Source organism: Alosa sapidissima, chromosome 9, assembly GCF_018492685.1.
Source record: "Alosa sapidissima isolate fAloSap1 chromosome 9, fAloSap1.pri, whole genome shotgun sequence".
Taxonomy (NCBI): Eukaryota; Metazoa; Chordata; class Actinopteri; order Clupeiformes; family Clupeidae; genus Alosa; species Alosa sapidissima.
Window position 1 is genome coordinate 6,396,311 of NC_055965.1, and position 15,189 is coordinate 6,411,499.

Below are 15,189 nucleotides of genomic sequence, written 5' to 3' on the forward strand. Positions count from 1 at the left end.
GTGTGTCTCTGTGTGTGTGTGTGTGGGGGGGGGGGGGGTTACTTACATTGGAATTCAACCGTCGTACAAAGTCTCTAGGCACGATGGATCGATCTTCAAGTTTGAGCTGAGAGAGAGAGGAGAGGAGAGAAGAGAAGAGAGAGGGGTGAGTGCTAACGGTGGAGCACAGTCACGAGTCACAAGCAGTACCCACACTTCAGAAGGTCTCCTCTCCAGCCCTGATGGATGGAGCCCAGCCTAACCTAATGGCCTAACCCTTCTGCCACTGTGGGAAACCCATGCCAACCGCATGAGCTCTAACCCAGACCCAACTTCTCTTAGTCAAGCGATTCAGCTGCAAGTAGAGCAGATGGAGCTGTTGACTACTACAGTAACCAGTTGCTGCCTGCAGTGCATACAATAATAAAAAGTCCCTATTTGTGTTTTTAATAACCGATTCATCGTGTCAGTAATTGCTTATTTAGCAGCTTTATGTTTATTGTAGCAGCAAGTTTTCTGTACAGAAAAAAGGTACATTTACAAAGGACTTCAGTAGAATAATAATTTGGCTTTGACTTTGCTTTGTGTGGCAGTTGAGGACATTAAGCATAAACCAGTGGTGCTCTGTGGCCGAGCTACTCATTGGATTCAGAAAGTCCTGATACATTGATTGGTCACACTTGGATAGTACAGCAGCGACCAACTGAAGTTTCACTTTCACACCTCAATGCAAAATAGCCTAAACATACACTACCGGTCAAAAGTTTGGAGACACTTACAAATTTCCATTCCACTCCATTGTAGACAGAGTACCAGCTGAGATCAGTTGCATTGTTTTTTTAATCAGGGTAGAAGTTCAGATTACATTATGTTAACATAATTGCAAAAGTGTTCTCAACTGTTGTAGAAAGAAATGGCTGATCTTTAATGCAATATCTACATTGCCTATTATCAGCAACCATTCATCCAATGTTCCAAAGGCACATTCTGTTTACTAATCTGATATCATTTTAAAAGGCTAACTGAGAAAACATTGGAGAACCCTTTTGCAATTATGTAAGCACATAATGAAAACTGCTGCCCTGATTAAAAAAACAATGCAACTCATCTCAGCTTGTATTCTGTCTATAATGGAGTGGAAATTTCTAAGTGACCCCAACCTTTTGACCTGTGTAGATCTAGGCTACAGATGCAGTGTTTTACGCTCTTAATAGTCAAAACATAGATCTAGGCTACAGTGTTTCACTCTCTTAATAGTCAAAACATAGATCTAGGCTACAGATACAGTGTTTTACTCTCTTAATAGTCAAAACAGCTTAATGAAACTGGTGCTCATAGGAAGGAGTCTCTGCAGGGCTGGGACACCAGCACAGACACACTAACTGACAAACTGACACATCCAGCAGGAAGAGGTTTTGCATTTTGTACTGTTAGCAGACAAAGAGGAGAAGAGGCCTGCATAAAACGAGGGCTCAAAAGCAGGCCATGGAGATGGGGTGGGTAGTTTGGGCAGCAGACTAGCCAGCGACTGACCGATCACGGCTCGCGTGTGCAGTGGCATTTCAAAAAGGCCACCGCAAAAAGGCCTTGCTCTTCAGAGCAATAACGCGGAGACTGTGGCAGGTAAGGCCAACTGGTCAAAGGAGAGGTGCCAGTTTGGCAGCTCATGAAAACAACAGAGCCCAGTTCCCAACTTGGCAGGCGGCTGCAGGTGGGGCAAGGTGCTGCATGAGAACGGAGAGCTCTGCACTGCACGGGGCTGGGCAGCCACAGATGACTCCATGCATTTCAAATGCTGGGGAGGAGAGAGGAGAGAGGCACGCCGGCTTTTCTCAGGGGGAGCAAATGACCATGGAGGGGGGTATTCTACCATTTGACCATTTGTATTCTACTACTCACTACAGACAGAGGCGAAGCAAATTGAAGGACCATACACACTAAAAGCACAGATTCGATGGAATTCAAAGATACCCACACAGACTCCAAGTCTGAGTGAAATGAACCAAAGGAAACAGCAGAATATACAGACATAAAATGTTTTAAAGGAAATCTGAGGCACTCACCTGTATTAACTGAATAGCTAGATTTTCTCTAAAACATTTTCAACTATTTGAATCCCTGAAACTAAAGAGCACCAGAGGGAAAGCCAGTCTAACACCCTAACCGCACTCCTCGAGTTCTCGCAAGTTGTTAAAAAACGAGTACCCTTTTTGCAAACCACCCAAACTTCAAGGACAATGAAACACCCCAATACCACATATTACAGGTTCCACGCTGAGTGTGATGATAAACCCTACAGTGGGGACATATTTGGGGAAAGCCACAACCTCTACCCCTCCCCCAACAGTTCAAAAGGGACCTCCACAGGCAAGTTGCCATGGCGAAGGTGCAGCAGATGTCTCTCCAGCATCTCCTGAGTGTGGGAGTGTGAACCCCGGGCTCTGCAGGACAGGGAGGCACAAGAGGATGATGGGAAAAGTAGGGTGTCGGCGGCACATGGCAAAAGATAAGTGACCCAAATTCATTGTCAGTCTCGAGAGAAGCCTTGCTGGCAGCCTGCTGGTTATCTGCAACTGCATCTGTATGTTTTTGGATAAATATTTGAACAGAGGGTGATGTCGTAAGCAACAAATGAGGCTCCAAGTGAATGTCATAGCACAGTAGCGCTACGCCACCGTGCAGCACCGCCAGGCAACTCGCTGAATTCTAAACAGGCAAAATCTGCAGCTACCTAATAATTAGGACCCCTCCCCCCCAATCCCCAACCCTAGCAGGAGGAGCATGAGAGTGGTGAGAAAAGTGTGGCGAGAAGCAGGACATATGCTTCATTCATTCAGGCCGCTCTGGGGGATGAGAGAAAGGTGGAGGGGAGGGGGGGGGGGGGGTCCTAATTATTAGGTAGCTGCAGATTTTGCCTGTTTAGAATTCAGCGAGTTGTCCGGGGGGGGGGGGGGGGGGGGGTTATCTTGGCATGACGGCATTGTCTGTGACACATGTGCCAGGGAGGGGAGGGTGCCGTGGAGACACCCGCATGGGGCGCCCGACTGGCTTAGGGAGGATCAACGTGATGCCGTGTCATAATGTATGGGCACGCACCGCATATCAACAACACGGCCTACCAGCTTAACGGAGGGCCAGAAATCCACCACACAGTGTGCGGTGTGTATGTTCTTATTTGCCTTAGGCCTTCCCATCCACAGGGACCTGGGTCATGTTTCTGCCAGTAAAAAACAATGATCCTTGCTACTGCTAAACGTGGCTAAATTTAGTGAGTGTGTGGGTGCTGAAGATAACATTTGCAAAGTTTTCAAAAAAGGCCTGCAGACTGACAGGCTGCTCTAAGCTTTAATATTATGGAGCCTCATAAAACTAAAGGGGGAAGAATCCAACTCTGTACACCAGGCTCAGGAAGACAGCAGTACCTTCTCTATCTGCAGAAAGATAAATGTCATCGGTGCAATAGTTTCGCAAACGGGCATAAAAATCAGTTGTCACTCTGCCACAGTAGCTGTATCTCTTGGAAGATCTTAAAGGTGTTGAACCTCAATTACACCTCGATCTCGACTCCAATAATAGTTTTATGATCACGAGGTATCAAGCACCAAACAGAGATTGACAGCCTCCAGTCTTTCACCTCCCCTCTACCTCTCTGCTTCTTCTCATGAGTGATTCTTACTGAAATCATTTTCACGTTTAAGGACTGTGGTTGGGATGGTATAGTGTGGCACATCTTAAGGTAGGGCAAGCGATGCTAAGCGATTAACATGTTGAATGTTCCAAAAAAAAAAAATAACATCTCCTCACGATCTTTGTTACAAAGTTCCAGCTCTGTGAACTGGAAACAAACAAAGTGGGGGAAAAGGGGGAAGAAAGGGGGAGCTACCTGGGGCGTATCCCAAGTGCGTGGTTTGGTGACAAACCTGGGCAAGTTAACTCCGAGTAAGTGGTAAAATAGAAGAGCTGTATGGCTTCATTCTCCAACAAAACAATGACATAGGGCTCTTTCCACTGATCATGACGTTAAAAATCAATCGATTACAACTAGCTTAATCATACTCATGAATATTTACCCGATTACCTGATACAATCAATGATGCATCTGTAATGTAAAAGTGGCAACTCTAATAATGACGTATTCTCATTTTAAATGTGCAACTAGCGGCCTCACAAACATTCATGAGACACACTTTCAGAAATTCAGAGAACTTTACAGCCTTAAAGTGGCCCTGAGCTGCCTCTCTTCTCTCCTTCTCTCTCGCACAGAGTAACAACCCTGAGGCTCAGGCTGCGAAAGCAAGGTGACAGCAGGCAGCGTCTCCCCTCCTCTCCGGCTAATTAGCTCAGTTTAGCGGCGGCGGCCCTGCCTGCCACACCAGCTACGGAGCGGAGTGAGACGCCAGGAGATGAGACGGGATGACACAGCATCGCTCGCTGACAGGCCAGCCGAAGACAGAAGGATGAGGAAGAGAGGAGAGGAGAGGAGGAAGAGAGGAGAGGAGGAGGAGAGAAAGGGAGGCTGGAGGGGTGAGGAAGGAATGCAGCAAGATTCCAACACGTGGAGCCACATGCTAATGAGGATTCTAGAGATTGCTGGTAAGTGGTGGAGTCTGCCCAGGATTTCACATGTGCCACCACCAAGCCGCATGGCTCTCAGCTTCTGCTGTGGGGCTGCACCAGAAGGCCATCATCACTAGGTCTGGATGGACAATATTAACTCTCATCGCTAGGTCTGGATGGACAATACTAACCCTCATCTCTAGGTCTGGATGGACAATACTAACCCTCATCGCTAGGTCTGGATGGACAATACCAACTCTCATCGCTAGGTCTGGATGGACAATACTAACTCTCATCGCTAGGTCTGGATGGACAATACTAACTCTGATCGCTAGGTCTGGATGGACAATACTAACCCTCATCTCTAGGTCTGGATGGACAATACAAAACTCTCATTGGAATGCTCTTGTGCCATTTTTCCCCCTCTTCCACAATCAAGGTGCTTTAATAGACTTATTATACTTCCACTTCCCATTTCATATCTAGTTTCAACCTAATGACTAATAATTATCTTCATAATTGCACAATTGGGCCAAATTAGTTCACCTGCTAACGCGCCGGTCAAATGAAAGGTTTCTCTTGAGAAGGAAGAGGAAGTGGTGATGTTGAGGAGGGCTCTGCCGGGAGACGCCACTTCTCGTTGGCATTCTGCCCGAGCGAAGTGTCCCGAGGCCAGGGGGGGCGGGCAGGCTTGTAACTGGCAATCTGCAGCGCGCGGGCACTTCATTTACTGATTAGAGAATTGATTGGCCAGACTGTGTGGCAGCCTGCGTTCTTTCGGGCCTTTAATAGCTAGTTTACCCTGCAGCACCCACACACACACAAACACTAAAAGGGCCTCCTGCAGCAAGTGTCTGTGTGTGTGTGTGTGTGTGTGTGTGTGTGTGTGTGTGTGTGTGTGTCATCAGTAAATCTGCTGAACTACCTCCCAGATGACAGCTCCCAGGCCACAGACCCAAATCACCACAAAACAGGAAACAGGAGGCTGGGCCATATTATCGATTCCCCCTGCATTCCACGCCTACTGTAATCTTTTCCAAACAGCCTGTCTGTCAAGCCCTCCCGGCCCCTCCTTTCCCCCCAACCCGTCTCTGCTCCGTTCTGGGATGAGGACAGAGATGTCGGAGGGGAAGACAGATTGGGCCCGCCCCCCCCCCCCCCTCCCCCCCGGGTTAGCAATTTTTCATTACGCACTCACAAGCATCCTGATGAGACGGCCTGCTTCCCCCTCAGAATTCACCGGGACTAACTATCAATAACGCTTCACGAGAAATCCAAACCCACCCACAGCGCTAACATGTAGATTTAGCTTCTCTCTCTCATTTTAACTGCTTAGTGATGTAGTTAGCCGTTTGATTGTTGCCGTCATGACAACAACTGTCCATATGTGAGCGTAAAAGGAGCCCGGTTTTTATTATTTTATTTTCCATTATAGTCCACAAGGTCATAAACATGAAGCTATTTCACCCATGAAGACTAGTCAGCTATCGCTAATGCTGCCCTTCTACGATGCTGGGAGTTTATGAAGCGTACTGCAGCTGGATGTCATGTCAGTCTCTTAAAAATAGATGGCGATGGGTGATAGGAGGATGGTGGGGGGGGGGGGGGTTAGGCGGTCATTCGCTGAGCTGCCGTCTAGCTCTCGCTGTGAAGACAGTGAGGGAGTGATTGAGTGTTTTGAGGGGGACGCATCAATCTTGTCCCTGTCTGGCTCCAGACAAAGGACCTCCCAGCGCATGCCGTTTCCCCTCAGCGTGACACCGCTGTCAGCCGCATACTTTCACCACTGGAGATGCAGCGAGGCCGCAGTGCTTTCAGTTATCTAGCAATAATACAAATACACACACACACAAACAAACTCACATGGGGTCACTACTCGAAAAGACCAAACAGGCAAACAATAACTTGTCCTTGGTTCTAGCCACTTCTTGTTTGCTAATATCTATTGGTGCCGTCAGCCAAGAGAAAACCTCTACTTTGTGCCGGAGGAAAGGTCAACGGCCTAGGGGCCAAAAGCACCTGATAACCTGATAATGGGAGTTCAGGAATGATGTTTACTGGGAGTGCGGGCATTGTTTACACACCAGAAGCTGCCAATTAACAATGCACAATGGTGATGCACAATGCCATTATCAGAACAAAGAACCATCCTCCTGCCTGGCAACAGGCAGACTGTTCTGCATGGTGGTGTGGTGGTGACAAGGGAGATGGAGAGGGAAGAGAGGTGTGTGTGTGTGTGTGTGTGTGAGTGAGAGAGAGAAAGAGAAAGAGAGAAAGGAAGAGAAAGATGGAGGGAGTTCTCCTGGACCTTCCTGCACACTCCCTCTGCTTTAACTCGCATCCTGTGCGGCCAGCAGTTTTTACAGTGCCAAAAAAAAGGCGAGAGAACAGAGATCCCTCCGGGTCACAACAAAATTTGGATAATTAATTGAACACCTGACTGCGGAGGGTCTTTTCAGGAAACCACACACACACACACACGACAACAAAGACTTAGCGCAACGAAACAAGAACACTGTCACAACCCTCGCCCTTGGCTGCACCCACTATTAGAGGGTGCAGATTGATTACAGGGATCAATAGGAATCCGCCTGTCCCAGGTTTGTTTGGACATCCTGGGCTAATGAACACGAGTCGTTCCCCTGGAGGCCCCGAGGGAAGAGCAGCGCAGCACAGCGCAGCACAGCGCAGCACAGCGCAGCGCAGCGTGCGGAGGAGCGACCGAGAGAGAGAGAGAGAGGAAGAGAGAGAGAGGGGGGGGAGAGAGAGAGAGAGAGAGAGAGAGAGAGTAATGTAAAAAAAGAGATAGAAAGAGTAATGGAGAGATGGAGAAAGAGCAATGGGGAGAGTGAGAGAAAGTGATGGAGAGAGACACCGCATGGAGAGCTGCAGCTGTGGAGGAGCCACGCCTTAAAGAGCAGACACTCCCCGACCTGTCTACTCCACACACACACACACACACACACACACACACACACACACAGAGAGAGAGAGAGAGCTATAGATAGACAACCAGAGATAGTCCTGACTGCACCATGGGACTCTGCAGTGCTCGGCGACCTTGCTGTTTCTCTGGGTCATCAAGAGTTGCACAGAAAGAGGCAGGCAGGTTGTGCACACACACACGAGAAAAACACACACAAACGCTCCACTCAAATGGGATAATAATAATGTGGTTGAAGGATGCCCCACAACTGTGCTACACCCCAACCTGTTGTTACATGTCAGACTCCCATAGAGACATCTAAAACAATAGACTGCCACTCAGACAGTGCAAAGCCCCACCAGGCCCTGATGCTGTCTTGCAAGACCACATTTGTGGCTCTGCCTTGTGAAATGCATTCTTTCAAAATGTAATATCCTCTTTAGCCCATTCAACGCATATTCCTCCTTACAGAACAAACAAACAGACAGACTTAACAGTCTCTGCTGAAAACACCAAGGAGCCTGAATGCAGCTGTGCAGCTAAGAGGCGTCCGCTCCCAGTCCCAACCTTGACCCTTCACCTGTGCTGCTGAGCGCACACAGGCTACTAAGAGGCGTCCGCTCCCAGTCCCAACCTTATCCCTTCACCTGCGCTGCTGAGCGCACACAGGCTGCTGTGGGACAGAGTCATGACGACACCAGTCAGGTTTCATCTCAGCGTCCAAAACCGGCTCAAAACAAGCTGAGGTCAGCTTCAGAGTGGCACTGTATGACCACGATGCTATATTAGGTCAATGACAGGAGAGGTAATGTCCATGCGTGATGTTGGTGTGTGTGTGTGTGTCATGGGGGTGGGTATAGAGTGACGGGAGGAGTGAGAGTGAGAAAGCAGAGGAAGAGAAAGATGGCAGAAGAAAACAAGGGAAAGTGTGAGAAACAAGGGAAAGTGAGAGTGTAAAACCAAGTGTGAGAAAGACAGACAGAAAGCAGGAGGAGGAGGAGATGGAGAGCATCTGATGCGTTATCTTGGGAGAGGTAGATTTTCCACATTACATCACTGGGCTGCATCCTTGGGGAGGGGAGTGAGAGGCAGAAGGAGGGAAGGGGGGAGGGGAGTGAGAGAGGCAGAAGGAGGGAAGGGGGGAGGGGAGTGAGAGAGGCAGAAGGAGGGAAGAGAGAAAGGAGAGAACGAGAGGAAGACAAAGACGACGACGCCACTTGGACAGAGCACAGGAAAGATGTCTACACCTTTTTGGTTTGACATCCCAGCGCGCTCCGGCCGTCCTTCCCTACACGCCAGCAGCCGTGACCTCTCGACCTCTGAGTCATCTCGCCACCCTGCCCCCTCCCACCGCTCGGAGTTTGACTCCTGTTGTCATGGCCATGCCACGCCTGCACCAGAATTATGTGTGAAACTGACAGCAGACACTGGAAGCCCATTTCTACACACACACACACACACACAGAGAGAGAGCTGGCAGTCGTTGGCATTAGGTCAGCCCTGCTCGTCTCTTTTGGCGGGCGCTGGCTGCATGGCAATCTGTCACCGATTAGCCGTCTGAGGTGGACAGAGAGATTACGCCTGCCTTTCCCCCTCTGCGCTCAGGACTTATAGCCAACCAAGCGCAAAACACACTAACCTGCCCTTAAGACTCCCCCCATCACAGCGTATTACAACTGCAGCGGTCAGGCTGCTCCATCACCCAGTCTCGTTTTTCAATGACGGAGCTGAACGTTAATGTTTGCACTATAAAGGCCCTGGACTGGGGGGTCACAGATGTGAGTATACTGCCCTTAGTCCTCCTTAAGTCCATTAAGGTCTTAGCACCGATATAGCCAATGTCAGGCAGAGCCTCTCTGGCCAGGAGCAGAAAGCTGTAGCAGTGCCAGTGAGGCTCTCCAGTAAACACAGAGCTGGCCACGGTGTCAATCATAGGACTGCTTTGAGTAAAGATGGATCCCGCTGATGGGCAGACAATTGATTTGTTCGGTAGTGCAAACAAATAAAGAAAGTGAGGCGCAAAAATGCACGCATGCAAATAAGCATTAAAGAGAAACGAAACCCTGTTATTCAGGATCAGAGTGAAAAACAAGACATGAATTCCAAAACAAAGGCTTTGTGTTTTTGTCACGTTTACAGACCAATTCAATTCATGTCAGTCACTCAATCCGTAGGATGCCTTTGTCAAGGCGTCTTGACGTTCAACTTCTGCAACAGCACGACTCACTGCATGTGCTTATTTACGTTTCAAGCAATTACTCAGATTAATTGGACAACGCTGAACAGGGAAAGGGAAAAAAAAAAAAAAAAAGTGCTGCCATGGCCTAAATAGATTCGCTGACAGGAACATGCTTCCCTAAGTGAAGAGAAAATGGAAATTTAAAAGCCTATTTAAAGCGATCGCCAATCCTAATTAGGTGGCGGCTATCGGAGCCCCAGCAGTGCTAGAACACCAGCGTAAACAAAAGGGCTGGCCTGCGGGGGCTTGGCTGGTAACCAGTCACCAGGTTCATCCAATAGCAACACGCACACTCAGAGCACACAGGATGACTGTGCAGAAAAAAGCAAGCAAGCAAGCTGCGATGCTACATGCTAACAAGCGCTCGTGTGCGCTGCGTAGGTTGGGTCCTGGGACGGGTAGCAAAAGCATGGCAGATGCCTCATTGAGCCCGCCTGCCTGGGAGACGTTTATGGGTTCAGTGACATTTGACTCAAGAGCCCCCCCACCCCCCACCCATCAATCACTGGCCCTGTTCAGTCCATTTCCCTGAGCTGAACGTGTACAGAAAACTGGATGGGATGGGATGGGAGAGCCATGCATTCATCCACACTGGTGCTTAGGACATTGCCAGGAAAGACGTGACTCTTCTCCAAATTGCTTTGGAAGCAACAGCGGAGTGTGTGTGTGTGTGTGTGTGTGTGTGTGTGCGTCTCACAGCACCTCACAAATATTAAACAGCTCTGGCAATAAACATTCATATTCACCCACGCGAAAGCCAACCGTAGAAAAAAACTGAAGTGCTACATGAGGCAGGCCATGCGGATGGAGGCTATTGTTGTTAATGCGCCTGAGGGCCGCATGAAGACTGAGGCTGCCTCTAAAAATGGGGTGTGTGAGACTGGAGTGGGATAACAGATAAGGGACACCAACTCTTCATCTCTCTTCTAAATTTAAAATAAAGAGGGGAGAAACAAGCTAATTAGCATAGCTACCATCTGTCCCACTGCACACAAGTCGACAGCAGACCTGGCCACTTCACTCTCACCCGCCCCATCCCCCTCCCCCACCAACCCAGCCTTCCCATCTCCTCTCCTCTCCTCCTCTGCTGTGTCATCTCTCCAATCCTCCCCCCTCCCTCCTTCTCCCGCTCCATCCATCCCCAGGGGAAGGCCTGCCGGACAGGGCGTTGGCTCCCCATGACTTCAGCGGAGATGGGGCACTTAGCCTCTTCAGGGCTGGGCTGGGCTGGGCTGGGGTGGGGGTGGTGGTGGTGGGCTCTTAAATCAGCTTGATCAACATGCCTTAACTTGATCAGCATGCCCCACTCTCTCTGTTATCTTAGAAAACGAGACTCGCAGAACGGCATGCAGTCAAGTGTGCTCACTGACTTCTCGCTTTTAGGGACTGAATTTAAGCACACACACACACACACACACACACACACACACACACACACACACACACACACAGGCGGGCATTCATCATTAAATAGATTTCAATCAAAGCCGTGTCTGTGCAGGTTGTGCAGTGCCCCGTCTTATTAATCTGAAAAGTGTCTGCCTCCCAAGGATGAATTTCCACAACAAACACTATACACTGCAAGGTGGTGGGATGTTTTTCAAAGGAGACGGCATGTCCCACTCAATAGCTGATTTTCATTAACAGCCCCTGTGTTGGACCGCGTGCTTGTGATCTCCAAGGAGACCAAGGACTCAGTCTGATGGAAGGCAACAAATATGTGTTGCATAAAAGCAATCACCTCCCAATGCCTCTACAAAACAGGGTCTTACTGCCACTGTAGAAATGCAACCCCGCCTAAACTAATTGGATTTAGGCCCATCAAAAGAAGTTGAGGACTGCAGTAAACAGTCCTGTCTGGTAGTTCATGTCAAGCAAGGGAAGAAGCAGCAGCAGCAGCAGCAACCCTTGTTAACAGATGGTGGAAAAGTCAGGGGTTTGGGGCGACAGCAATTACGCCAGCAGAGGCTGCAGTCCAGGCCTGACAAATGGCCATCATGGGATGCCGTAACGCCAGATATAGCAGTCATCCCCAAAGATGCCCGGCTTCACTTAGGCCTAGATGGATCAATCTGACCTTCCTTCTAATGGTCTCTCACCAACAGCTAATCTCTTGTGTTATATATTCCATAGTCAACATAAGGCTAACTAGACACAACTTCTAACAAACAAATATTAATCAGAGATCTTGTCACTCAACCTTTCAACCATTTTTAATAGTAATTGGTTCATAATTATTATAAGGCCAATGAGAATTGATAAACCCACCCACCCCACCCCAGATTTGATTGAAAGCAAATTCTATTACAAAAAAGCCACTGGCAAATCTCAAGGTGCTCTTATGGGGGTAGGTTCCAGACATCAAGAAAAGCGAGGGGTGTTTTTTTTTTTGTAACCTTCTCCTTCTATAGTATAGCATCGCAGCTTGACCGATGGCTACTGGGTGGAAGTCAGAAGAACATAGAGTCTGTTTGCAAACTGCCACTGACTCCCATTATTCCTCCACAGTCAACAAGATGAGGCTTTGTCATGAGTCAGAGACCACTCCACACACCAGACTCAACCAGAGCATTTCATGTTCACACAATGGACTGCAAAGAGCTGGAGGGATGCAAGAGCTGGAGCACCTTCTAGGCCAATCATGTTATGTTGGGACTCTGGTAGTCCCTAGCTCCATCTTTTCCCTGCCCCAGCAATGGATCATGCATGACCATCCTTTGGTCAAATAACTGTGTAGAGCCTTGCTGATGTAGGCCTACAACTTGCATGATGTGGCAGAGAAACTATGTGCTGGAAAGATATGTCAGACTGATTGGGTCACGTTTAAATTTTTAATTCTAACATAGCATTAATTAATCTGCTTTTCCTTTTCTACCATGACACAGTGATATGAAATTCCAGCAACAACCCTTTCTAACCGCCTCACAGCTGCACGCTGTAAATGGCAGTGAATGCTGAAAAAATATTGTGATTCTGGTGGTCTTTAGATGGCTTGTACACACCTCATGCGAGCTCGGGACTTTTCACAAGTCAGCAAATGTAGGCAGGATATGTCATTGTCACGTTCAAAGTTGTTTGGCAGGATTCCATCTACCGAGCAATGGGTTAACGTTAGCTGTTAGTGCATGGACCTTAGCTTGTTAACTTGTTCTGTATGCAACATGAATCTCTGCACACTGCAAATTGCTTGACTGATTTACTGAACCTACATGCAATCCTTTCCATGGCCTGTATATGTTCTTCCCGTTAGATGTAGCGAGTAGCTGTTTGACAACCAGTTTGTTTGAGCTGACAACGTGAAGTAGCTAGCAAGGCAAGCTAATGCATCAGTGCGTTCCTTGCCATATTGTCCATTCCCTTGCGACCTTGCTGGCCAACTACTTCATATCGGGTGTTCAACGAGGCGTTGTACTGGATAAGACCATAAGACAGACAGTTAGCTGCATCTTACGTTAGCTAGCTAGCTGACAAAAATGTTGGTGTGGTGCTGGTAATACTGGCTAACAAACGAACAAACGTAATGTTAGCATAACATTTCCCGGGTGTGATGCCCAGCCAACAATGAAATAGCCTAAATATTGTGAGAAAGTAGCGCTACATTTTACACTTACCTTGGTTTCATGAACGTCTTGCTTTACTCCATCTGGATACCACTGCACCCGTACAAAACCTCTTCCCAGAGGCCGTGTCCGCGAGTCCGCAGCACCGTTTTCTGTATCAGAGTTACCGGAGACAGCACATACCCCACAGCCGCCACCACCACCTCCTTTACCTCCGCCATCGCCCGCTATGTCCACATCTATGTCCGAATCAGAGTCAAAATCATCCTCGCCATATATCATTACCACAAGGCCAAATCGGACCGACCCACGATGCCGACCTGAGACTAGGTCGTGGGTGAAAAGGAGTCGTTCAGATCCTCCAGCTGAAGGAGAGAGCGCCATGGAAGGAGGCTCGGATCCTGGGCTAGCTGCCGGGGAAAGGGCTGGAGTCGGGGATGGGGATGCTGCGTCTGTAGCCTCCGATGCCACGGGTTCCGCCATCGCTGCTGTTGTCGGGGAATGATGCGAAAGAGCGAGAGGGATGGTAGAGAAGGGATAATGAGCAGAAACCTGTAACCAGGGACCTGCACGTGTTTACGTCGGTACGTATCACCGCACGTTGGTAGAAGCGACGAAGCCGTTTCAAAAGAGGGAGTGGAATAACAGCCTGACAATACTCACAAGATGTTAACAATATGCAACGACAGAATGACCACCTGTCAGCCTATAGGCCTACTCATTTATATATATATAAAAAATCAACTCATCCAATTATTTAGTTAGCTAGTTAAATTGAGTTAAAAGGCAAAGTGTGTTTGTTTTAATTTGGCGCGGCTAACATAAATTGGAATGCAGAGAATATAGCAGTCTATAATTGCACAACTATAGGCTAATAAGAACCTAAAAGACAAGCTATTTTGTAGTCACATAACACCGGTAGTAATAGCCTATCCAACAATAAAGCACATGTTCAGCTCCACCCACGCAACATGGTAAATTCATTTGGCCGCACGGTGTCAGTATCGTAGTTCTACATGCGCGCTTCATCCTGGCATACCTTCTAGTATAGGGCCTATCGTAACATTAAGCCCCAGTCTTCACAAACTGCGAACTGACATCTGTGTATGTATATCGGTCGGAGTGGTAACGAGTCGTGGTATGCATGTGACTAATACAGCCGACCAAAATACAAAGATGGTTATACACAGTAGTTCTGGGTTGGCAGTTCAGTGGGTTCAGTCGAGGTTGTCTGATTATCGAGGTTCTCCTGTGGGAAAGTTTCCTCAAGCACTCTCAAACAAGCAAGAACACAATCGCGGGTTTGCCACTGGAGTCATGGCCTAATTATTGCCGTTATTGAGGTCCATCATTCATCTACCATTTAGATCTAGTAGCCTAAATTAGCAGATGCCTTATTGGGCACTGTTATTGTAAACAGTGTCTCGGGTAGGCCTATAAACAATGTAATCCATGTTCCACAAAGGTTCTAATCCCCGTTAAAGTTTGATGATTGTTACCGGAAAGCAAAAGGGAAAGTCATGGAATTAGTTTAGTCATCAACTGTTTTGTGAAGGATTAACGGAGATTTGTTCCATTTTTTTTTTTTATTTGTTCCATCAACAAACAGCCTACATGATGACATGTGTCATGTGTGTGGCCATGTAGTCAGCAGGAGTGTAAGATAGCATCACGAGATGGATTTTAAAAGTGAGCTCGTGGTAGTCAGACAATCGGACTTCAGGGGGCCATACATTAAGAAAAAAACGACGTGATGGTATTGACAGACACGTCATCGCCGGTAAGAACGTGCGTAACGGTTAGGCGAGATAATCCTAATCCCAAACAAATGATGTAAACACGCTAGTTTAAAGTTTTCGTGAAAACAAATTGTAAATTGGTCATCACGCCCCCACTTATGTCAGCTCATGACTAAGTGCGCTTAAGCG

General features: G+C 48.0%; 1 protein-coding gene across 1 annotated transcript in view; it reads right to left on the minus strand.

Annotated features, from left to right (window-relative positions):
• Nucleotides 1-14,086, minus strand: part of ube2o (ubiquitin-conjugating enzyme E2O) — a 30,755-nt gene extending 16,669 nt beyond the window's left edge. The window contains exons 1-2 of the mRNA XM_042104762.1: nucleotides 13,313-14,086; nucleotides 47-106 (exon numbers count right to left, since the gene is read on the minus strand). Of these exons, the coding sequence (XP_041960696.1) occupies nucleotides 47-106; nucleotides 13,313-13,744 (492 nt within the window). The 5' untranslated portion in view covers nucleotides 13,745-14,086. The remainder of the gene's footprint in view (nucleotides 1-46; nucleotides 107-13,312) is intronic.
• Nucleotides 14,087-15,189: the final 1,103 nt, after the last annotated feature.